Source organism: Odocoileus virginianus, chromosome 26, assembly GCF_023699985.2.
Source record: "Odocoileus virginianus isolate 20LAN1187 ecotype Illinois chromosome 26, Ovbor_1.2, whole genome shotgun sequence".
Lineage (NCBI taxonomy): Eukaryota > Metazoa > Chordata > Mammalia > Artiodactyla > Cervidae > Odocoileus > Odocoileus virginianus.
Window position 1 is genome coordinate 23396539 of NC_069699.1, and position 24232 is coordinate 23420770.

The 24232-nt window shown below is 39.1% G+C and overlaps 1 protein-coding gene across 10 annotated transcripts in view; it reads right to left on the minus strand.

Moving 5' to 3' along the window:
• CHL1 (cell adhesion molecule L1 like) overlaps positions 1-24232 on the minus strand; it is a 227789-nt gene that overhangs the window by 21951 nt on the left and 181606 nt on the right. For all 10 annotated transcript variants that reach the window (XM_020880764.2, XM_070455658.1, XM_020880762.2 and 7 more), the window contains 8 exons: positions 23870-24010; positions 23166-23277; positions 21553-21719; positions 15444-15609; positions 9595-9719; positions 6112-6213; positions 5737-5934; positions 2733-2803 (listed from right to left, as the gene is read on the minus strand). In XM_020880764.2, the coding sequence (XP_020736423.2) occupies positions 2733-2803; positions 5737-5934; positions 6112-6213; positions 9595-9719; positions 15444-15609; positions 21553-21719; positions 23166-23277; positions 23870-24010 (1082 nt within the window). The remainder of the gene's footprint in view (positions 1-2732; positions 2804-5736; positions 5935-6111; positions 6214-9594; positions 9720-15443; positions 15610-21552; positions 21720-23165; positions 23278-23869; positions 24011-24232) is intronic.

A 24232-nucleotide genomic window follows, 5' to 3' on the forward strand; every position in this document is an offset into this window, starting at 1 on the left:
TTTTTTGCACTGCCTAAATTCATTTTAAAGCTGGTGGTTTTCTGATTACAATTGTAGTAGAAATAGTAAGTCCTACATCCTTTAGAGGGCTTAAACCACTTGGCTGTGATCATATAACCAGGGTATTGAGAAGTTGCTATTTCCCAAACATTAATGAAATGGGTTCTTGTTTGTTTTGATCATTTTCTGCAATCTGTGAGATTAGCTATTTGCTATTTTATTGAAGTCCAAATGTAACATAAATACATTTATACTTAAGAATAAAGTATAAACTCATCATTATCTTAGAAAATAATGTTAACTAAAAAGAGTAGTTCCATCATTAAGTTAAAATTTAATGTCACTTTTTAAAAAAGTGAGTCCTTAATATTTAATGTGCCAAATTGATAAACATAATGTATATACAATAGAACATGAGTTAAATAAGATAACTGACATCCATTTTGACTGTAAAATAAGGTTCACCTGTCAATGAATAAACGCACATTCACTAATAAGTTACAAATAAAAGTTGGTATATTATTTTTCTCCATTGAATGTTTCATAATGATATATTTTATTTCTCCTGTATTTGCCTATTGTCTGTCCCACCCACTAGATTATACATTCAGGAAAACAAAGACTATTTTTGACTGCCATATATAAACCAAGGGCCTGATAATACTTTTATTCATAGTTAATGCTAAAAAGAAAACATAAACCAAAAGAGAATTAGGGACAATCAGTCTGTTCCTATTTAATCCTTTTGTGAGGATCAACGTTTTCTTCCTTTTTTTTAAGACAAATTGCTCCTCTCTGATCATTATCTTGGAGATAGGAATTATTTTGTAAGTCAGTCTTTGGAGGGGATCTGGTAATCAATTTATTCTGTATGCTTGTCAGCTTGGGGAAATAGCTGGCATTTAACTCCAGTTTACAAGATAATTCATGCAAAAGAATAACTGATGAGTAAATGTTCTTAAATTTCACTGGTTATGCTTATAGTTATTAGGCCTCTGACATTTCAAAATGACATGAAACACAATGGAATATATTATGAAGGTAATTGTCAGCTTAGTTTCAAATCTCTATTTCTTTCCTCTGGTCAGTTAATTACTAAATTACCTGTCATTTACTTTTCAAAGAAACTGTAAACACTTTCATAGTTTAAACCCATTCTTCCAAGTAGAAAGCACTAGAATTAGTCTTGTGTACCTCTGCGGGTGGGGACAGAGTGACTTATGAATAGAATGGTCAGTAGGAAGGACTGCAGATCCCAGCCCTCTTTTCATCACTGACTCAGGGCATGCATCTGGGTAAGATCACAAAACTGTAGCCCCAGCTTCTCTTTACTGAACGTAATGCTGACAGCACGGAGCTACTAGAGCCCTCCCAGAGGAGTCGTGACAATTAATGAACTAACGTTAGTGGAAAATGGTGCACTTCTCTGAGCAAGTGACCTGATAATTATACACTATTATTGTCATCTAATCCAGTTATATCATCTACCTAATAGAAATTTCTATGGAACTTAAAAGACAATAGATACTCTAAAAGGATAAGATGCTAACATAATTTTAAATGTGGTAGTAGCTATGTGTGGCCATATATTCAAGAAAACAACACTATTCTTGACTATATTTAACTTCTGTATATTGCCAATTATTTTTCAAATTTTAAGTTTGCAAAGCTTACTCTCACTGAAATGGAAATAAAGGGTTAGTTTTACATAAAAATTTTGACTACATATTTTGTAGGTATGGGCAATGTTATCGTATAAGATCAATGATGAAGAAAAAAGGAAATCAAAACTTTGTACATTTAAAATTCTTCCAAAAATCACATCTGGAATGAGTTGTGGAAATAAATTAATATATTCCAGCATACATTAAAAAATGCTTGTAAAATTCAGTGACTTCAATATCAGAAATCTGTTATTACTCAGAATCGCTAAATGGTAACCTACTTTCAAGTAAGTTAAAATACTTGTTCAGGAAACATGTCAAACAGAGGATAGAAAAAGTTTTCCACTGTTACAGAAGAAATTTAGAAATGGCATTAAAAAAAATTAGTGTTATCTGAACAGATACAAACTTTTGTGCAAAATTCAAAGAGGAAAGTCTATTTTAGTAACTCTTATCAAATTATATATACATATACACACACACACACACACACATATATATATATGTGTGTGTGTGTGTGTGTGTATATATAAAAGAGAAAATGAGTAGAGCTTGAAGTTCAAAGATATCCATGTGGAAATCCTAGTTTTGTTGATTTCTAATTGTATGGTAATGGGCCAGTCTATCCATGGACCCGTTTCTGTATCTAGGACACAGTATTAATGATGCTCTCTTGACAACATTGGTCTCAGAATTTGATGAGTTCACAGAATGCTTAATAGTGCTTAGTAAGTGGTGACTGTTCCGTAGAGGTCATACTTTTGATGTGCTTAATCTTTATTGGCCATGTACCAAAAGACAGTGAAAGATTATCAGTATTTTTTTTTGAATGGGGGAGGATTAAGAATATTGGTAATAAAAATATTAGGAATCATAAACTTTGGGGGATGGATTATAATGAAATCAGCCTATAAAAACTTTCTTAAATTATCTACAATAGTTAAAATCTATTTTACAACATATTAACATATTAATAAAAGATACTGTTCTATCATTATACTTAGCATGTGGACCTAAAAAAAGTAAAAAGAATACAAAGGTAATAAATAACACATGAAGAATCCTTACCTCCCATTTTATAATCATTTCCTTGGGTTGAGAAGCTTGAACTCTTATGTTTTGTGGATTCTTGTCTGGAGCTGAAAAAGTATAAATATGGAAATTACTTTTCCCTATTCTATGATCTATAGATATATCATCCCTCTGCCCATAAAAAAACAGATTTTTACATAACTTTGATTATATTTGTTTATATCTGGCTCAGTTTGTAAAAAGATTCACAGCACTTTTATATAATGATTTTAGAGTGTATATATTTCACATATAATATTTATACATATATATTATGAAATGATCACAATAGTTAACACATCTCACCTCACATAAAGCAGTGTGTATATATATATATATATATATACCCACCCACACACACACATATATATAAAAGGAGTAAAGTCATGTTCACAGAGTGATATAATTATTATTCATTGGAGAATAGAAAGCTTACTTTACCTGTCTTCATTTTAAACCTGCTCTTATATACAGATGGCTAACAAACATATGAAAAGATGCTCAACATCACTCATTATCAGAGAAATGCAAATCAATACCTCAAAGAGGTACCATTACACGCCAATCAGGATGGCTGCTATCCAAAAGTCTACAAGCAATAAATGCTGGAGAGGGTGTGGAGAAAAGGGAACCCTCTTACACTGTTGGTGGGAATGCAAATTAGTACAGCCACTATGGAGAACAGTGTGGAGATTTCTTAAAAAACTGGAAATAGAACTGCCATATAATCCCACTCCTGGGGATACACACCAAAGAAACTAGATCTGAAAGAGACACGCGCACCCCAATGTTCATCACAGCACTGTTTATAATAGCCAGGACATGGAAGCAACCTAGATGCCCATCAGCAGACGAATGGATAAGGAAGCTATGGTACATATACACCATGGAATATTACTCAGCCATTAAAAAGAATTCATTTGTGGGAAGACCCAGAGGGATCGGGTGGAGAGGGAGGTGGGAGCGGGGACTGGGATGGGGAATACATGTAAATCCATGGCTAATTCATTTCAATGTATAACAAAAACTACTGTAATGATGTAAAGTAATTAGCCTCCAACTAATAAAAATTAAAAAAAAAAAAATGAAAAAAAAAAAGAATTCATTTGAATCAGTTCTTTTTTTTTTTTTTTTTAAAGGCCACAGAGGCCAGGGAGGAGAAGGAGAGGCCTACTCTAGGCCAGGCGGGCAGAGCCCGGGTCTGGACTTCCTCATTGCCTAGGACACACGGAGATGTTAACCCCCACGCGGCGGCTGGGCCTGCTGCTGGTCACCATCCAGGCCTCCTGCTCCTTCCCTCACTCACACCTGCACCTGCATCCTCTTTTTTTTTTTTGCTGTCCTGTGGATCGCACAATCCAGAGATCTCTTTCGCTTTAAGTTTAAAAGGGAGGGCATCCTGGAACCACCCCTCCTTGCCTCTGCCCACTTCCATTTCCGGTCTGGTCGGCCTCCTGGGGACCCTCGTCCTTCCCTCCTCGCAGGCCGGCTTCCTGAATCAGTTCTAATGAGATGGATGAAACTGGAGCCCATTATACAGAGTGAAGTAAGCCAGAAAGATAAAGACCATTACAGTATACTAACACATATATATGGAATTTAGAAGATGGTAACGATAACCCTATATGCAAAACAGAAAAAGAGACACAGATGTACAGAACAGACTTTTGGACTCTGTGGGAGAAGGCGAGGGTGGGATCCTCTGAGAGAACAGCATTGAAACAAGTATACTACCAAGGGTGAAACAGATCACCAGCCCAGGCTGGATGCATGAGACAAGTGCTCGGGGCTGGTGCACTGGGAAGACCCAGAGGAATCTGGTGGAGAGGGAGGTGGGAGGGGGGATCAGGATGGGGAATACATGTAAATCCATGGCTGATTCATGTCAATGTATGGCAAAAACCACTACAATATTGTAAAGTAATTAGCCTCCAACTAATAAAAATAAATGAAAAAATAAATAAAAAACATTGGGATAAATCCTTGAAAAAAAAAAAAATAAACCTGCTCTTAAAATTCTAAACACACTATTTAAATATACATTTTAGTTTTAAATCTGCTTTACTTTTTTAGAATTATTATTAGAAATGTGAATGTTTGCCTCTAAGTGAATAAAATTAAAGGTCATATATTAATATCAAAAGATAAGTTTTAGGGGCATCAAATAGGAAACAGCAGGTAATGTCCCCATGAAATATATTCGGATGAATCTATTTTATAAGAAGGGTTAAGTATGGAGTTTAGTGCCAAGATGAACTTATATTAAAATCATACAAGTACCTGATTAAGTTATTATCTCTGCTTATATTTTCTCAATCCCCAAAGGGAATTACATCCTAGCATATTTATTTCAGACAGAGAGGGAAAAAATACCATGCTATTACCACATTGTTAATCATTTCCAATTCAGTAATACAAATTATTACAGCACTATCAATATTTTGCTTTATTGGTTTATAATATCATATAAGGCTCATGTTTACAATATTGTATATTGAATTCTGTATATACTACAGCATGTTGGTTCTTGAGAAAGTTTTTTTAAGGCATCTTGAGATTTTAGGTAGAGATTAAATATATATTTAGCTATTGAGATAGAAAAATTACACTAAATGCATAAAATGGCACTACATGCAATAAAAATGAATGCACTGTCTATAACATGTCAAGAGTTTTACTTCAGAAAGTTGAAATGAGGAGAAAAATAAAGAGAAAGTTGACTTTTATATTGAACTTTAGTTTACAACTTATTTATGGTATCTGATTTTAACATAATACTTAGCTATCAGAAATTGCTCAGAATAATGCTTGTTCATGTACCTCAAATATTTATATACAACTTACAAGACTGATGTCCTTTGACTATTTTCCATGTTCTTAGTTCTCTACTGGAGGAAATCTAAAATCCTACACCATGTCATCAATCTTTTCTTTTTAAAGATGCTCAAGGATGCGGCAAACTAAAATATTTGTTAGAAACTTGAGGTGTGAGCGTCCATACCTGCTGGGGGCGTTTCATGATGGCCTGATGGGTGGCTGGGCTGGCTTCTCCCAACTTCATTCATGGCTATGACCCTGAACTGGTATCTCACATATGGAGCCAAAGACAGCACGGCTGTTGTCGCCTTTCCTTGGACTCGAGTCAGTTCTTCCCACCTTCCAGGCTCCTCTTTGTTTCCTTCAAATTCTACAATATACTCTGGCAGTGGGAACACAGGAAAACACATTAGAAATGACTGAGAATGTTTAAGTTCTGCTGAGGTTTATATATAACATTAAATGTTTTAAAGGATGTTTTATGGATAATCCACTCATGCACCGGTGGCTTCAATATTAATTTTAACTCTGGAGGGCACAGCTACCCCGTCTTCCCTACCGCTGATATTGCTATTGTGGTCATCTCCAGCCTCCCACGTCAGTCGAACACTTCTGTTCTGTCTCTCCGACAAGTGAAGGTTTTCTGGTGGATCTGGAACATCTGATTAGTAATGAAAAATAAAGGTAAGGAGAAGGCAGACCGTTGCCTTGTCAATCCCACTTCCTCACTCAGGCACGCTGCAACCCCTGCTTCCCCTCCATGCCCCTGCCTCCACTCTGACCTGCCAAATCTCACCTGACCTTCTGGTTCTATTTCAAACGCAGGTCCATCCACATCTGCTCCCAACTGTATTACCTCCCTTTACTGTGACTAATACAGCTAATATACTTATTTATATGCTTGCTTCATCTCTTGTATGAGACTAAACAGATCTTCCAGAGTAGTGACCATACTTTATTCACCTTTTACATCCCCAGTGCCTTGAAGATAGTTTTGGGACCAAGTAAACAGTGTATTATCACTTAAATCATGCATGTAATTATCATATTAGAATGATAAACTTAGGTCCTATAAGTACAGGAAAATAAGAACATGAATTTAGGCTTTCTTTTCTACAGTAGGCTTTGGATTTTTCATTTATAACAATGAATTATCAGTATATTATACCTGAAGTTCTAAAGAAGAGTAGGAAAGGGATTTATATTGGAAGAAGATATTGAGCTCATAAATGTTGTGATAGAGACTAGAAACCTGAGTAGGCAATGACAAATTTTAAGCGTGTTAAAGTACACGGAAATTTCTGGTACTTTAAACTTAAAAGGAACAGGAAAAGAAAAAAAAATTGTATCACTAATGATCCTGACTTCTAAAATTTGATTTCACTTCTCTTGTGAATTCAAGGACACATTTTTTTCAGAGGAGACAATCAAAGTCATGTCTAATGGCAACTTCTTAGGCGAGTTTTCTTCTCCAAGTGGGAAAAAACATGCATTATCCCTGTATTTAACAACTATTGGGAACTTATACTGACAAACATTGTTTTCACTTCAGAAGATAACATGTTTATTTTTAAAATGTTCCCACTGTAGAATCCTAAATGATAATTTACTGTAGAACCTTAAATTTATTTCCTCCACAGGCTTGAGGATATCTGAACTCAGAGAACTTAAGCTTCTCTTCAGCATGTACTAAGTCTATTATTTCTCAAGTTTCTTGAAACAACCAGTCAACCTGTTTTGTCTGACATTAAAATCTGCTCTTTCTGAGAATCAGATGGAACTACGATAGATGGACTGCAACTGAGACCTAAAAGAATGTTGCTGTTAAAGGATGCTTCTGGCAAGGCTTTTGAAAGTAACTTCTGATTGAAAAGGGTCGACCATATGCTTTAAAATACTACTTTCCGGGAAAGAGAGTCTTTTAGAAACTATACATGGATTTGACATTTGTTACTGTCAGTTATGGGGATATGCTTCTTAAAATCAGAGACTGACCTGAAAAATGAGGGTATAAACTCCAAGAAGTGGTAAGAGGATGCCCCCTATCTCATTAAATATTTATTTTATTTTCACTTCAAAAGCATTTGGCAATTGTTTCATCAGTAAACAGTACATATAGCCACTATTTAAAATTATCAAACTTTAATAATTCTAGAAGATGACAGCCTAATTACAAGACTGGCATATCAAATTTCACAGGAAAATTTAGATGGCATGTATCAGGTGGTAGGGATGCCAATCTCCTTGCTATTGCTCAAAATACTTGAGGGCAAAGCCCATGGATCCTGACATTGACATTTAAAATTGTACTTGAGACAAACTCCAGTTTACCTGAATTTTAACCATTTTATCTGGTGAATCACTTACTGGAATGATGACTAAGGACTGAACCTTTCTGCTTTTAGCTGCCTGAAGTAGCTGAAATACATCTCCTAAAAAGGTTTCTTTTGAACCAAGTCTATACCACCTATCACCTGACAGGTAAAAACCTAACATTTGGGGGCATTTTTAGGTGGTCATTTGCTTCACTGGCAACATGGTAGTCATTTATCTCACTTGAAATAAAGTGGTCATTGGCTTCACTAGTAAAGATCCAGCCTCTTTACTCATTTTCCACCAGTCTGCCTCAAAAGGGACTGAATACTTTCCTCTCGTTCTGTACCCATGGGAGGCAACCTCCCTGTGAATCCCAGTGACCAGAGTGCTAAGGATACAAATGCCTGTTACTTGTAAGGATTTATCTAGACACATGATCAAGGCATTTAAGATACTTCCCTGGTGGCTTGAGACACTAAAGAATCTGCCTGCAATGCAGGAGACGTGGGTTCAATCCCTGGGTTGCGAAGATCCCCTGGAGAAGGGAATGGCAACCCACTCCAGTATTCTTGCCTGGAGAATTCCATGGACAGAGGAGCCTGGCAGGCTACAGTCTATGGGGTCGCAAAGAGTTGGATGCGACTGAGTGATTAACACTTTCTCCTCTCACCAAACCACTTTTAAGGACTGCCAGCAAGCTAAAGGAAAACTAAGTGGTACCCACTGAAATACAGCAATAAGAGAAAACTAAAAATGTCTTTGTCAGGCTCCCAGCAGAAAGTAAACAGTTCACACAACTTAAGGTAATTCAGTGAGTTTGTAATCAAAGACTCAAAAGATATGAGCAGAATATCCGGGGTGAAGGGTGGGGGGCGGGGAGTGGGCAGTGACCAGAATCCCATCAGGGAGAGCTGTGCGGACAAAGCCTCCCTGGGAGCGCAGATGACTGCGGCAGAGGGACACAGCCAGCCGGCAGGGAGGCAGTATCCGGAGAACACACCCTCCACCCACAAGGCTCCCCGCCGGCTGAAGCAAAGGAAAGCTGAGGGTAAGCGGTTTATCCATGTCTATCGCTTTCCGGATTCAGAGAGCAGGTGAGACTGAATCCAGAAGGGAAACTAGGAGAGCTATCCAACAGTCTATGAGCTGCAAACATGGACGACTGCAAGCATAATTGCACTGATTATACCAAAGGGGCATGCACATCGCTTTCTAATTAGCATTATTATTTTTAAAAAAATCAGAAGACTTTTTCTGCATAAGAACCCTTCAAGTCCCTCCCTCTCCTTTCAAATAGGGCCGTGGGAATTGAGCTTAGTCTGGCCTCTGGTTTAGATCAGGACCACTGTTTAATCACCACTGGACCCCACCCTGACCTCTGCACACTAGCCCACCTCTATCCCTCAGCCACATTTGTCTGTGTACGGCTCAAGGGTCCTGGAAACTCAAGCGTACTTCAGTTTTCTTTCTGCTGGTAGCATCACCTACCTCCCACTGCTTCTGGCAACATTACCCAAGCAGAAAAAAGAAATTAAGCATTAATTAACTTCTTCAGAATAAGAAGAGGTAAAAGCATTTGAAAGTAGGGTAACTAATTGAAAAATTCAAACTAACAAACATGCACAGGCTTAAATAATCATTGGCTTAATTGCCAAGAACAGTGGAATTTAATCAGTAACGGAAAAAAAAAATGAACAAAGATTTCTCTATTAGTTAGTGCACTTACCAAGGACAGTCACTTGCGTCATATCAGCAACGCTGTCCAGAGCAGTGTGAGCGGAACATGAGTATATACCTTCATCTTCCATGGTGACATTAGATATCGTCAGATTAGCTCCATCAATAATTATCCTACCAGGAAAAAAGTGAGGCTGTGATGAGGATGAAAATAATAGAAAGAAAAGAAATGTAATCCTTTCATTCCCATGAATGAAATATTCCCCATGGAAAATATTTCAAGGAAGAATTTTTCTAAAAAGTCTGTCACATAATGCATTTTATTGGAGAATTCAACAGTTGAAAACTGGGGATAAAACATTATTCAAACACACAAAAATGTCTACAAGTCATGAAAGGGATCAGGTTTGTTTGCTTTTAATTTATGAAATCCAACCATCTGTGATTCGTGGGTCAGTGATGAAACTGTCTTGCCTAGTATGTCTAAAGACTGTACAATAATACAGAATTTGTACAATAATAAGAATTTGAATAATTCTTAATGCATGTTTGGGAAACCACCTACATAGGATCAACTAGGATGCTTCTTACAAAGATGGATTCCTGAATGCCACTTCAGTTCTACGGAGCCAGCATATCTCTGATGAGGTGTGGTAATCTGTCTTTGACAACTTTCTCTTTTCTCCATCCTTCCACCTCCCACACAGAATGCACATTAAGATCTGATCCCAATTAAACTGTGACTTATTCGAACACTAGATGGCAGAGTAGGACTTCTTTTTGGAAATTATTTGATGCTTTTTTATTTGCCAATTTTTAATTGAGCTTACATGATTTTTTAAATAAATTATACCTTTTATTCTATGCCTATGAATTATTAGCCTAATTATTCAAGTGATTTTTTAAAAAATAAAGTTCCATTAAATCTGAGATATGTTCACAGCAGTTTGTTATTTGGTTGAAATAAACAATGTCTTCCTTGTGGAGAAGGAGAGAAAATCTTACATAGTTTTTTTTAATATAAAACTCATATAAACTGTTGAAAATTCTGAGTTAAAAGAAACCACTTAAAACCGTAGTAAAGTGAAATATGATTCTGCTTTTTGATTTTAGACAAAGTCAGCCCCTTAGCTTTATGCCAATAACTGAACGATCTGCCACTTGATACTACCTGGTATTGCTAGCCAAGAAACTCACTATAATTCTAATGAAGAAGCTTTGACATAAATCAGTTTCTCATTTCATGTTAGCTATGTGTCCATTCGGTACAAATATCCGAATATTAAATACATTTACAACCTTGCAGTTTATCTGCTTGGATGAAGAAATATGATTTAATAACCTCTTCAGAAGGGCCGTTTGAGCCCTGCACATCCACAGGGCCCAGAGGAGCAGGAATCTAGCCTACAATCTTCTTGCCGAGATTTATCCCCTGGTGCGCGGCTGCTTCAGGCCAGAAACAAATGGTAGCTTTTCTGTAATGCTCTGTGTTTTAAGAACTCAGAAATGTGCCTCTTTTTAATCAAGGTAGAATGACCCACCGGTTCTTGAAATTTGGTAGCTATGATGTACCAAGGGAAGCTATTAAAATTCCATGCATTGGCCTCAGTCCAGGTTCTGAATCAGAACTTCTGGGAACAGGGTAAGGGCCTCTGCATTTGAACAAGATACCTAGGGACTTCTCGCTCACATCAAAATTTGACTATTTGTGTTAGCAAGGATGCTCTCTGCTATGCAGAAATAAGAAATAGCTCCTATTTCTCAGTGCTTAAGAACACAACCCTTTAGGTCTCTCTTATGTTTCCATCAGAGGTCAACTGTATTCTGCTTGAAGAAGTCCTTTCATTACATTTGTTAAGCATATTATACATTTTAAAAATGGATTCTACTCTACCTATAGCACCTGCTCTCTGGCTTCCTCTCTGTCCCTCCTAGTCTTTGCCCCTGTTTTTACCTGTTTAATTATCTTCCTTGACAACCCTGCCATCACCTGCAGTGTCTCACCTCCCTCATCTGAAACATCTAGCTTGCTAGTCCCCAACCCATGTTAACCTCCATTGTTTTCTTGCTCCATTCTGTCTGTGTAACAGCCAACTTCACTCCAGGCAACATGAAAGCATGCTTCTCTCTTTGGAGACCTATGTTAGAGGCTCCAACTATGACTGTGTAATCTTGAACAAAACTTGGAGCCATGTTATCTAAGAAATGGGTATAGCAATATTTTCTTTCTCTTCAGGAGAAGTAAATGAGGGAAAACACACAAAATGACTGGTGTACAGAGCCTGGCTTAGTACGTGCTCAGAGAGTGTTACTAATAATATTAATCAAATCGATTCAATTCATTGTTGGCTCATAACTCATCACATTTCTTAATGTCCCCAGCTCCCATTCCTTCTGCCTTTCTGCTTGAACAAACTACCTTAGTTCTTCATTTCTTAGGAAGGGACCCTTCTATCCTTATAATCTCTGCCTAATCTAATGCCTTATAGCTCTGAATCCTTATCTTCCACCCACTAAGCTCTACCCCATTCATTTGCTGCAATTTCCGAGGAGAAAAAGTACCCCTTCCGTGATGCCAAGATAAAGCCTTCCCACTTGTGCTCCTGATATCTCTTCCCTCTCATCCTCCTGTTCACAGACATATAGACACATCGCAAACCCCACTGCAATCTCCCCTGCAGGACAGTCCTTCACTCTGTCATCATGATAGTCTGCATTACATTTGTTAAGCACATTCTAAATTTTACAAATGGTTTGATGTCACATCCATTTTCCATTTCATTTTTCGATGTTAACAACATTGTATTGTCTAGAGCCACCTGCAGGACAGAAATCCACAGAAAATCCCTTGAGATCTTTCTAGCCTTCCTAACAGGTTTGCTGTGAGGATAATCAAGAGAAAGCAAAGATGAGAGGCACTAAAATAACATGAGGCATCTGGCAGGTATAAAGGCCCAGGGTGGCAGTTTTCAACACTCATCACACCACTGTACGTGACAGGAGACAGGAAGGAAGAGAAGCAGGTATTTTCACTTCTTTTTTCCCCCTCTATGTGCCTTTGGATCAGAAATTTAACCACTTTCTAGGTAAAAAGCTCTGGCTCTCAGCCTAGTGATGAAATGGCAGCCCAGCAGAAGGCGAGAGAGAGGAGCATATTAATGGTTCTACAGAAATTTAGCAGACACCTGTGACCTCAACTTCCTGCTAAAATTTCACTCCTGCTCTGGCTCTAGTCAACACTAGCCAGCAACAGTCACTCCCAGCCCTTCCCACCCCAGGTATCCCTTCTATGTTAAGGTTATTGTCCTTCCCCCTACCAAGTATTTAAAGAAAATCAGAATATCTGCACGACTTCGGTGACCAGACAGTCAAAGCCAGCATCCTGCAGAAGCTATTAAACTGAATCACAGAAAGAGGCTTTTTTGAATGTGTGGATTCACGGCCTAAATATGCAGGTAACATCGCCAACAAGCCGTGAGTCTAATTTCCTCTTCAGCTATAACCCAGAGATTATATGGAAGATCCCAGATAATTAGACAGAGGGAGAATTTGGGGATATCTGAGCATCTGACAAATCAATGGACACCTAACCAAAGGTTAAAGATCTCTGCTGCAATGTGTGGCCTATTAGGTATCAGCGTTATTCTCCTTTTGTGTCCCTGACAACTGGCTGCAGTAGGTATGCTGTCTTTCCACAAACATTACATACACAGGAAAGATGCGATGGAATAAGCTAAGTACCTAGGCTGAGACCAATCAATACCTTTAGAGAAAGGTGGCACGCAGACCCACAAATACCCAAAGTGACCAGCCAGGTAACAGAAAGGAGAAAAGACTACTGGAGAAATGAGTAGAATGAATCGTCACAGCTATGGACTGAGTAGTGAGTATATTCTAAGTACACAGTGTTAATGCACGATAATCCTATGATGAACTTACCCTGAAAAACCTTTTTGAACTAAACTATGTTACAGAATATAAAACTAAGGCACAGACAAGTTAGGCAAGCCGGAGAAAAGCATAATTCCAAAAGATATTCCATGAAGCCCAGTGTTCACTGAAGCACTATCTACCATAGCCAGGACGTGGAAGCAAGCTTACTGTTCACCGACAGAGGCATGGATGCAGATGTGCCACATGCTCACAATGGAATATTACTCAGCCATGAACAGGAATGAAACTGTGCCATTCGCAGAGATGTGGATGGACCCAGAGACTCTCATACAGAGTAAAGTAAGTCAGAAATACTAACACATTTAAGTGGAATATAGAAAAAGTTGGTACAGATGAACCTATTTGCAAAACAGACATAGAGACAGATTATGTCGAGAACAAATGTATGGATACAAAGGTGGGGTGGTGGTGGGATGAACTGGGAAACTGGGGCTGCGGTGTACACAGTATTATGTGTAAAACAACTAATAATGTAAATATTAAAAAATTATGTAAATATAATAATGTAAATATAAAAATAATGTAAAAATAACTAATGATGACCTACTGGAGAGCACAGGGGACTCTACTCAATGCCCTGCGGTGACCTCATGGGAAGGAAATCCAAAAAAAACCCCAAAAACTGGGATATATGTACACGGCTGGCTCATTCACTTTGCCATAGAACAGAAAGTAACACAACACTGTAAAAGTTTTACTTCAATAAAAATTTTTTAAATACAGAAAAAGTTAGGGACCTTGTCTAAGATCACAAACCCAGTCAGTGATAAAGCTGGGATTCCAACCCAGGCCTCTGGGCTCCAGAGCCCATGCTCTTAATAATGACATTGCCACCACCTCGTGTAGAAAAGCAAGTCCTGTCTACGGATCTTCAGATTTAGACATTCAGAATGATAGACTACAAAATAAGCCTGCAGGTGAGACTTGGATCGAACATGGTCAATGTTTAATACCTCACTCAGCAACAATGCAAAAGAAAGAATTGTTCTCTGCTTTCAAAAGACAGCATATGTATTCAGTAAATAATATTTTCCTTGATGTACTTAATAATGTTTAGAACTAGTCAGCATCTATTCATACATTATTCTATATTCTCTTCTCTATTTTTATATATTCTCGACAAAGAAAGTGGAAGGCTCAAAAATGCACTTGTTCATAGCTAACTAATGGGAAGGTTCACGGTATGATTTAGGTTCTGCCCGTGAGCTAGACTCCTGTGAGACCGCGAGGCAGAAGGTAAAGGACACCGTCTCCACCTCTGGGCCTTTGTGAGCCACAGGGTCGTGTCCTGATCTTTGCGACCCCATGGATTATAGTCCATCAGACTCCTCTGTCCATGGGATTCTCCAGGCAAGAATACTGCAGTGGGTTGCCATTCCCTTCTCCAGGAGAATCCTCCTGACCCAGGGATGGAACCCAGGTCTCCTGCATTGCAGGCAGATTCTTTGCTGTCTGAGCTCCCAGGGCCCTGGGAGCAGAGACTCTGGCACGTGTCAGAACTGTCGGTGCTGGATTCACCAGGAGCACCAACGGGCTGCGGGGGCAGTGAAGGCAGCAGCGATATCGGCCGTGTGAACTGCAGCCGCAGTACCACCCCCCTGAGAACCCCAGAGCTCAGGAAGCGGCGCCCTAAGTCTTGCCACGGCTTGGTGAGCACCCAAGCCCGTGCACAGTGTTCCTCAAAAACAGGAATACGTGTTTCCTGCACTTACAGGACGGTACACATTATATGAAAAACAGCTAGCAAAAATGAAAAGACTGATGTTTGAGGGCAAAGCGAAAGAAGTACATTATATGACCTTTTAAATAGTGCCTTAAAGGCTGAAATGTAATAATCAGTTTTTATATCTTAATGCAGTGTAAATACTTTCACCACTGTTTTTCTTTCAAACGCAAGGTTTAATCCCAAGCCAATATCATGAGATACGGTAATAGTTTACCTACCTGCCATCCTCGGTGCCATTAACTTCGAAGGCTTCTCCGTCTTTACTCCAGGACAACGTCAAACTGTGTTTCAGATGTGAGTCACATTTGCTATCACAGTGTAATTCCAGTGTATGTGATTTGGGGACCCGAGGATTCTTAGGAGAAACTCTAAGGTTTGTAGCATCTGTTTTTATAAAACAAAGATACCAGTCAGAAGTACAGAACAGCTTACTTTATTGTCAAAGTGAAAGTAAGTCACTCAGTTGTGTCCAACACTTTGGGGCCCCATGGACTATGGAATTCTCTAGCCAGAAATACTGTGAGTGGGTAGCCTTTCCCTTCTCCAGGGGATCTTCCCAACTCAGGGATCAAACCCAGGTTTCCCACATTGTAGGCAGATTCTTTACCAACTGAGCCACAAGGGAAGCCCAAGAAAACTGGAGTGGGTAGCCCATCCCTTCTCTAGCAGATCTTCCAGACCCAGGAACTGAACCAGGGTCTCCTGTTTGCAGGCAGATTCTTTACCAACTTAGCTCTCAGGGAAGACTTAAGTTTTCAGGAAGTTGGCACCAGTGGGATTATTGTCAAGTGCCTATCATTTAATCAGCCAAAATGGTCAACAGTTATTGTCAAATCTTCATGCACTAGTTCTCACACTGTCATTTCTTAACATCACGTATCATTACTAATTTTGTTCCATCCCGGCCAGGGCACCTCAGTGGAAGTATTAATTAATAGCACTACCCCTTTCTACTTCCTAGACAAAGGGAATAAGAAGAAAGCAAGGAAGGAAATGCATCCAGATGTTGAAAATAATATAAATTCTCCTTCTAGCGCTTCTGGATATGTGATAAAAATAACATAAAGAGGAAAATCAGATAATTTCCTATTACCATGCTTATTATCAGCTCAAGCCTGAGGTTAAATGGTGCAGCCTATGCACAGATGAACTAACTCCATGAAGGTGTGGAATGTGAACCTAAGCCCCATGAAGGCAGAGGCTGTGTCTATTTTGTTACTACACTCAAGAAGGGAGTGTATATGTAGGGAGCCTGTATATAGTAGGTACTGAATATGTATTTGTTGAATGAGTTACAGTGAGTCATATTTTGAAAATAAACTAGTAATATCAACACTATAAAGCTCAAACATTGGTACCAGGGCTGTACTGAAAAATGTTTTATTATAAGTGTTTCAAAAGTATAATCCTTACTCTTAAGGACCATAATAAGGCAGATATGTTTTACCAGAATGTGGTACTTGCTAAGCCTCTCAGAAGCTGACTTCCAACTTCAATATCAGTCCCTAGTATTTGCTATCTATATGTTACTCAAAAAGCTGATTAAAATGTGAAAATGTTAGTAAAATTATTTGATATCCCAAGCATGAAATTTGAAGAGATTGTCAAACTGAATTAATTCCAAGTAAATGACTGAACATCCTATTCCTAATTTGAAAGTCAGAAATCTATTGAATGATAACCAATACTGTTTGATAAGCACTTGTTTAACAAGACTCTGAAGTTCACATTCATTGTGACATTTTATAATTATAACAATTCTATGAAAATATCTCTGCCTTACAAAGAAGATAAAGACTAAAATGAAATTAAGTAATGATACTAATATTTTCTAATTAGTAAGGGACTGAACTATAATTAGAACTCAAGACTGGAAGAGACCAAAACTCATACTTTCATGGCTAATAAACACATGAAAAGATGCTCAACATCACTCATTATTAGGGAAATGCAAATCAAAATCACAATGAGGTATCATCTCATGCCAGTTAGAATGGCCACCATCGAAAAGTCTACAAGCAATAAATGTTGGAGAGGGTGTGGAGAAAAGGGAACCCTCTTACACTGTTGGTGGGAATGCAAACTAGTACAGCCACTATGGAGAACAGTGTGGAGAGTCCTTATAAAAAACAGAAATTGAACTGACATAGGACCCAGCAATCCACTGCTGGGCACACACAACAAGGAAACCATAACTGAAAGAGACACGTGTACCCCAGTGTTCAGTGCAGCACTATTTACAATAGCTAGGACATGGAAGCAGCCTAGATGTCCATCGGCAGACGAATCTATAAGGAAGCTGTGAAGTCACTCAGTCGTGTCCGACTCTTTGCGGCCCCATGGACTGTAGCCCACCAGGCTCCTCCGTCCATGGGATTTTCTAGGCAAGGATACTGGAGTGGGGTGCCATTGCCTTCTCCAGGAGATCTTCCCGACCCAGGGATTGAACCCGGGTCTTTGGCATTGTAGGCAGACGCTTTACCATCTGAGCCCCCAGGGAAATCTCAAGGAAGCTGTACACATACACAGTGGAATCTTACTCAGCTAGAAAATAGAACACATTTGAGGTGTTGAGGTGGATGAAACTGGAGCCTATTATACAAAGTGAAGTAAGTCAGAAAGAGAAACAGTACAGTATATTAACGCATATATATGGAATTCAGAAAGATGGTAATGACAATCCCATATGCAAGGCATCAAGAGAGACACAGATGTGAAGAACAGACTTTTGGACTATGTGGGAGAAGATGAAGGTGGGATGACTTGAGAGACTAGGGAAAAAAAAACCTCATGCTCTTAATCAGTCTGCTGTAGAGCCTCTTAATCAATTCCACTCCTGACATCATTTTTTCATTTGTAACAATTACGCTCTTAATGTGGTGTATTACACTGACCGACTTGCTCATGCTGAAGAATCCTGTGTCCCTGGGATAAAGCCCACTTGATCATGATGCTTTTAAATTGTTGTTGGGTTAAAAAAAAATATGCCCTTAACTCTCATGGATATGGTTCCTATATACCCCTGACATACACAATGGACATTAGAGCAGACCAAAAGTTTATGAACTTGGCCTTCTCTCTGGCCACTAGCAGTTTTGAGGTCCACTTTGGGCCAAGCACTGTGTTGGGCAGTAGGGAGGTGAAGGTTTATTTGGATACCAGACTTCACTCTCATTACCTTTCACCTGGCAGAGTTGCTCAACTTTGATTCAGGTTGGTTTTACAATGTATAAAGGGCTCCCCAGGTGGCGTGGCATAGTGGTAAAGAATCTGCCTGCAGGATCCTCTATGACCCACATCCCAGAATTTTAGAAACAAAAGCAAAAATAAACAAATGGGACCTAATGAAACTTAAAAGCTTTTGCACAACAAAGGATACTATAAGTAAGGTGAAAAGACAGCCCTCAGATTGGGAGAAAATAATAGCAAATGAAGCAACAGACAAAGGATTAATCTCAAATATATACAAGCAACTCCTCCAGCTCAACTGCAGAAAAATAAATGACCCAATCAAAAAATGGACCAAAGAACTAAACAGACATTTCTCCAAGGAAGACATACGGGTGGCAAAAAAACACATGAAAAGATGCTCAACATCACTCATTATCAGAGAAATGCAAATCAAAACCACAATGAGGTACCATTATACACCAGTCAGGATGGCTGCTATCCAAAAGTCTACAAGCAATAAATGCTGGAGAGGGTGTGGAGAAAAGGGAACCCTCTTACACTGTTGGTGGGAATGCAAATTAGTACAGCCACTATGGAAAACAGTGTGGAGATTCCTTAAAAAGCTGGAAATAGATCTGCCATATGACCCAGCAATCCCACTTCTGGGCATACACACCAAGGAAACCAGATCTGAAAGAGACACGTGCACCCCAATGTTCATCGCAGCACTGTTTATAATAGCCAGGTCATGGAAGCAACCTAGATGCCCATCAGCAGACGAATGGATGAGGAAGCTGTGGTACATATACACCATGGAATATTACTCAGCCATCAAAAAGAATTCATTTGAATCAGTTCTAATGAGATGGGTGAAACTGGAACCCATTATACAGAGCGAAGTAAGCCAGAAAGATAAAGACCATTACAGTATACTAACACATATATATGGAATTTAGAAAGATGGTAACAATAACCTTATATGGAAAAAAAGAAAAAGAGACTCAGATGTATAGAACAGACTTGTGGACTCTGTGGGAGAAGGCGAGGGCGGGATGTTTCAAGAGAACAGCATCGAAACATGTATATCTAGGGTGAAACAGATCACCAGCCCAGGTTGGATGCATGAGACAAGTGCTCAGGCCTGGTGCACTGGGAAGACCCAGAGGGATGGGGTGGAGAGGGAGGTGGGAGGGGGGACCGGGATGGGGAATACATGTAAATCCATGGCTAATTCATTTCAATGTATGACAAAAACCACTGCAATGTTGTAAAGTAATTAGCCTCCAACAAATAAAAATAAATGGAAGGAAAAAAAAAAAAAAACAATTGTATATAACTCTCAAAAAAAAAAAAAAAGAATCTGCCTGCAATGCAGGAGATGCAGGTTTGATCCCTCAGTTGGAAAGATCTCCTGGAGGAGGAAATGGTTACCCACTCCCGTATCCTTGCTTGGGAAATCCCATGGATAGAGGACTTGGGCAGGCTACAGTCCATGGGACTGCAAAAGAGCTGGACGTGACTCAGTGACTAAACAACGACCACAAATAATGTACAAGAAGAACCACCTTCATTGACATTATCAGAGTATTTTAAAAATCACATGTATCATTTGTAGAGGCAGAGAGACATCCAGTATAAGTTGACATCACAGAATATTAATGTTCCTTAAAAATATAGTCCCTGGGGTTGGCAGGTTGGGTAACTTTGGGTACAGAAAAAAAAATACAAGGAAAGAATAAAAAAAATAAGATACAGATGAACCTAGAAAGCGTCATACTAAGTGAAACCAGTCAGAGAAGAAGTATTGTGTGACATCCCTTATAGGTGGAATCTAAAAACAAATGACACGAATGAACTTACTTACAAAACAGCAACAGACTCACAGACTTAGAGAATGAGTCTGTGGTTGCCAGCGGGAAGGATGGGGGGATAGTTATGGAGTTTGGGGAGGACATGTACACACTGCTCTATTTAAAATGGGTAATCATCAGGGACCTACTATATAGCACAAGGAACCCTGCTCAATGTTATATGGCAGTCTGGATGGGAGGGAATTTGGAGGAGAATGGATACATGTATATGGATGGCTTACTCCCTCCATAGTTCATCTGAAACTATATCAACATTGTTTGTTAATCAGCTATAATAAATAGAAAACAAAATACAAAATGAAAAGGTAAGAAAATATAAGACAGCAAAGAAGTAATGACAGAATAAGAGAAGGAAAGGAGTGTGTGTGTGACAGAGAGAAATGCCAAGGTAACACTTAACACAGATGATTACACAAATATGCACCCTGTCACCTAAGTACAGGTAGCAGCTGGTCATGACAGTGACCTGCCACAAGAAACATAAGCCCTCCCTACATTTACTATACACACTTATGTGCAAGCTCAGTCGTGTCTGACTTTACGACCCCATGGATTGTAGCCCGCCAAGTTCCTCCGTCCATGGAATTCTCCAGGCAAGAATACTGTAGTGGTTTGCCATTTCCACCTCCAGGGGATCTTCCCAACTCAGGGATCAAACCCACGTCTCCTGTGTCTCCTCCACCGACAGGCAGTTTCTTTACCATTGAGCCACCATTCTCTCTGTTTTTCTGAAAAGGGTTCTCTGAGCAATTTTAAAATCAAAATATTGATGATGCCTGTGGGTCTGGGTTCCAATTAGCCTGAGTCTAGGTGCAGAGATGCTCCTCTTTGGGACACTGATATATTTTGGCACATACTTAACTCTTGTGAGCACTTAGAAATAAAATAGGCTGCTTGGACAAGAGAAAAAACAAAAAGCTGTTTAAGATCTAAAAACAGGATGAAAACCTTTGCCATTATGTCATGCCTTAGTCTTTACAAAACGGATCCCTGATGAATTTGTGAAAGGTTTAGTTCTATGAGTTGAATACTGATGACATTTCATTGAGTGGTTATTGAAATAAAACAGTTACAGAAATATACCAAAATAGGGGATTTAAAGTGTTGCTGGTCATCCATCACCAAGAACAGCTACCTCTCTCTTATAATTGTATAAAGCTATGGACACATCACTGACATAGCCTCTAATTCTTGTGATGGTCTTTTAGATGAAATCTGACCTAGGGAAAAGGGAAAACTGAAGCCGTGTGACAGTTCATGCAAAGTAAAATGAAAATAAAATTACTTCTGATATCCAGGTTGGCTGTGACTGCTGTTTTTCCTTTAGCGTTTTCTACCCAACAAGAGTAGGAACCAGCATCTTCTTCTGTGGTCTCGGTGATCTGTAATGTGCCATTCTCATGGACATGATACCTTCTGCCATCGAGAGGTTTTGCTTCTTCCACTTTCTGCCTATGGACATAGAAAGCATGAATCAATTCGGGCTATGATTGAATTGTATCTTTTTCTTTCAAACTGGCCACTGGTGTCATTCAATCATCCCTTCTTCACAAACTTAGCAAACCTTACGAAATTTTCCATTATACTTAACAATTCTTTAAAATATTATGTATTTGGTTGTACTGGGTTGCTGGGTCTTAGTTGTGGCACGTGGGATCTAGTTCCCTGACCAGGCATTGAACCCACTGAACCCCTGCCTTGGGAGCGCAGATCTCAACCACTGGACCACCAGGGAAGTCCTTACAATTTTTTTTGTTAATAGTTGATAGGTGCATATCTTACCTGCCCAAATAGACTGTAACTGGAGGAAATTTGAGCTCTGTGCCTCTACTTTATTTATAATAGCTCTCAGTACCACTTTGCATCTGTCCTCAGAGTTTAATAAATTGTTTCTGCCTTATTGATGGTGAACTCTTTAGTTAATAATTGCTGCGGGGTACTAAATGGGAAAGCTAGTAATTGAAAGAGATAATGAACCTTCTGAACCTCCAGCTGTCCAGAGGGAACACTGGTCATTCAGAAATATTATAGGCCAGGAAGTCGTCCCTGTCCTGCGGACATGGATTACATTTACCCTTATCAACCCAAAGTCATTTTCTCCAACCTTCATCCATTTTCCAAGCATTTTGCTGCCACAACTTGATTCACCTTCTACATTTCACAATAAGAGGCTGCAGGAGAGGAAGCAGCCAAAGGACAAATTCTGGCTGCTGGTCACACGAGATGCTACAGGGCTGGGACTAGGGTAAGGCTAGAGAGACTTACCTAAGAGACAAAATTTAAGGGTTGACCCCTGCCCCACCCCAAATCTCAGTAATCCAGATACTTTTTTCAAAGTATTTTTCCTTTTGTTTTTGATGTGGACTATTTCTAAAGTCTTAATGGAATTTGTTACAATATCGCTTCTGTTTAATGTTTTGGTTTTTTGGCAGCAGGGCATGTGGGATTTTGTTTCCCCAACCATAGATGGAATCTATACCCCTTGTCTTGGAAGGCAAAGACCGGGATTCCCATGTTGAAAATGTTTTAAACATAGGCATTTGTAATGAAATGCAGGCTTAATAATAATGTAGATAATATCCAAAACAAAACAACGCATGACTTATATACACTTATAATGAAAACCTAAATCTACTCGTAGAATTGTCTTTGTCATGGCTTCAATGCTTTACTTTCCTTTGTAAGCAAAAATGGCTCTCCATATTTCCCCATGTGGGAGAATCCAGAATTTTGTCAATCATTCCAGGAGAGGTAGGAAAATAAGTTTGCGACTTTACTTCTCAGAGGCACTTGCTACATGTAATAACACTGACACAATGCAGCCTGTCAAATGATGGATGGAGGAACATGGGAAATCTACAACTGATGTTCTCTTAAGAAAACTGTGTAACAGCTTACCAGGACACTATTGCCTCGGGTGAAGCAAAGAACTCACAGTGTAAGAAAGCACTGTATCCAACCACTGTAGCATAATTTTCTTCATCTGCCGTTTGTATCAGTGGACGAACATCTATGTGAAAATAATATAAATACAATTTTAAACTTTTGTGTAAGAAATAATATAAGAAAGTTAATTTTTTTTCAATATCCCAGTCATATTAATAAAAATGGAAAACAGCTGAGTATCACAGCATTGCTATTTAGTCACTATTGTGCCTGATTCTTTGCACCCCCATGGACTGTAGCCTGTCAGGCTCCTCTGTCTAAGGGATTTTCCAGCCAAGAATACAGGAGTGGGTTGCCATTCCCTTCTCCAATCACAGCATACATTCCTGAACTAGGAAGTATCCCAATGCAGTACCTTTCTGAAAGTCTGGTATGGGGTCTAACACTCAAATGTAAGGCAAAAGGTACTTTGATCCCCTCCGCCCTCCCCCCACCTCCTTTTATTTTTGGCTATGCTGCATGGTTTGCAGGATCTTGGTTCCTTGACTAAGAATCGAACTGGGGGTCATGGCAGTGAAGGTGCTGAGTCCAACTTGAACATTTTCTTGAAGATAAGAGCAGACAGATAGCTTGCTCCCGTGTATGCTTACCTACAGTCCATCGGGTCGCAAAGAGCAGGACGTGACCCAAGTGACTAAGCACGCATGCATGCTTACCTACAACATCGATATTGGCATTGGCGAGGATAGTGCCATGGACATTTGAAGCTTCACACTGGTACACAGCGGTGTGATTCGGTTGTACGTTGGTAAAACTGATTTCCCCGGGAGAGATGACATCACCAGAAAATGGATTTCCTACAAGGGATGAAAAGAAATGTCAGCTTGATTAAAAAATAGAACCTGAAATATTTATATGCCATTCATTAAACGTGTCACACAGTATTTATATTTTAAGACCAGTTTAGGGTGAATAATAGTTCATCAAAGCCAATCCTTTAAAATTTCTTAACATGAACCATGGAGTTTTCTTTCCAGCCCTTCTGCAGTTTCAGTCTTCCTCCAAATGAGTATTTATGG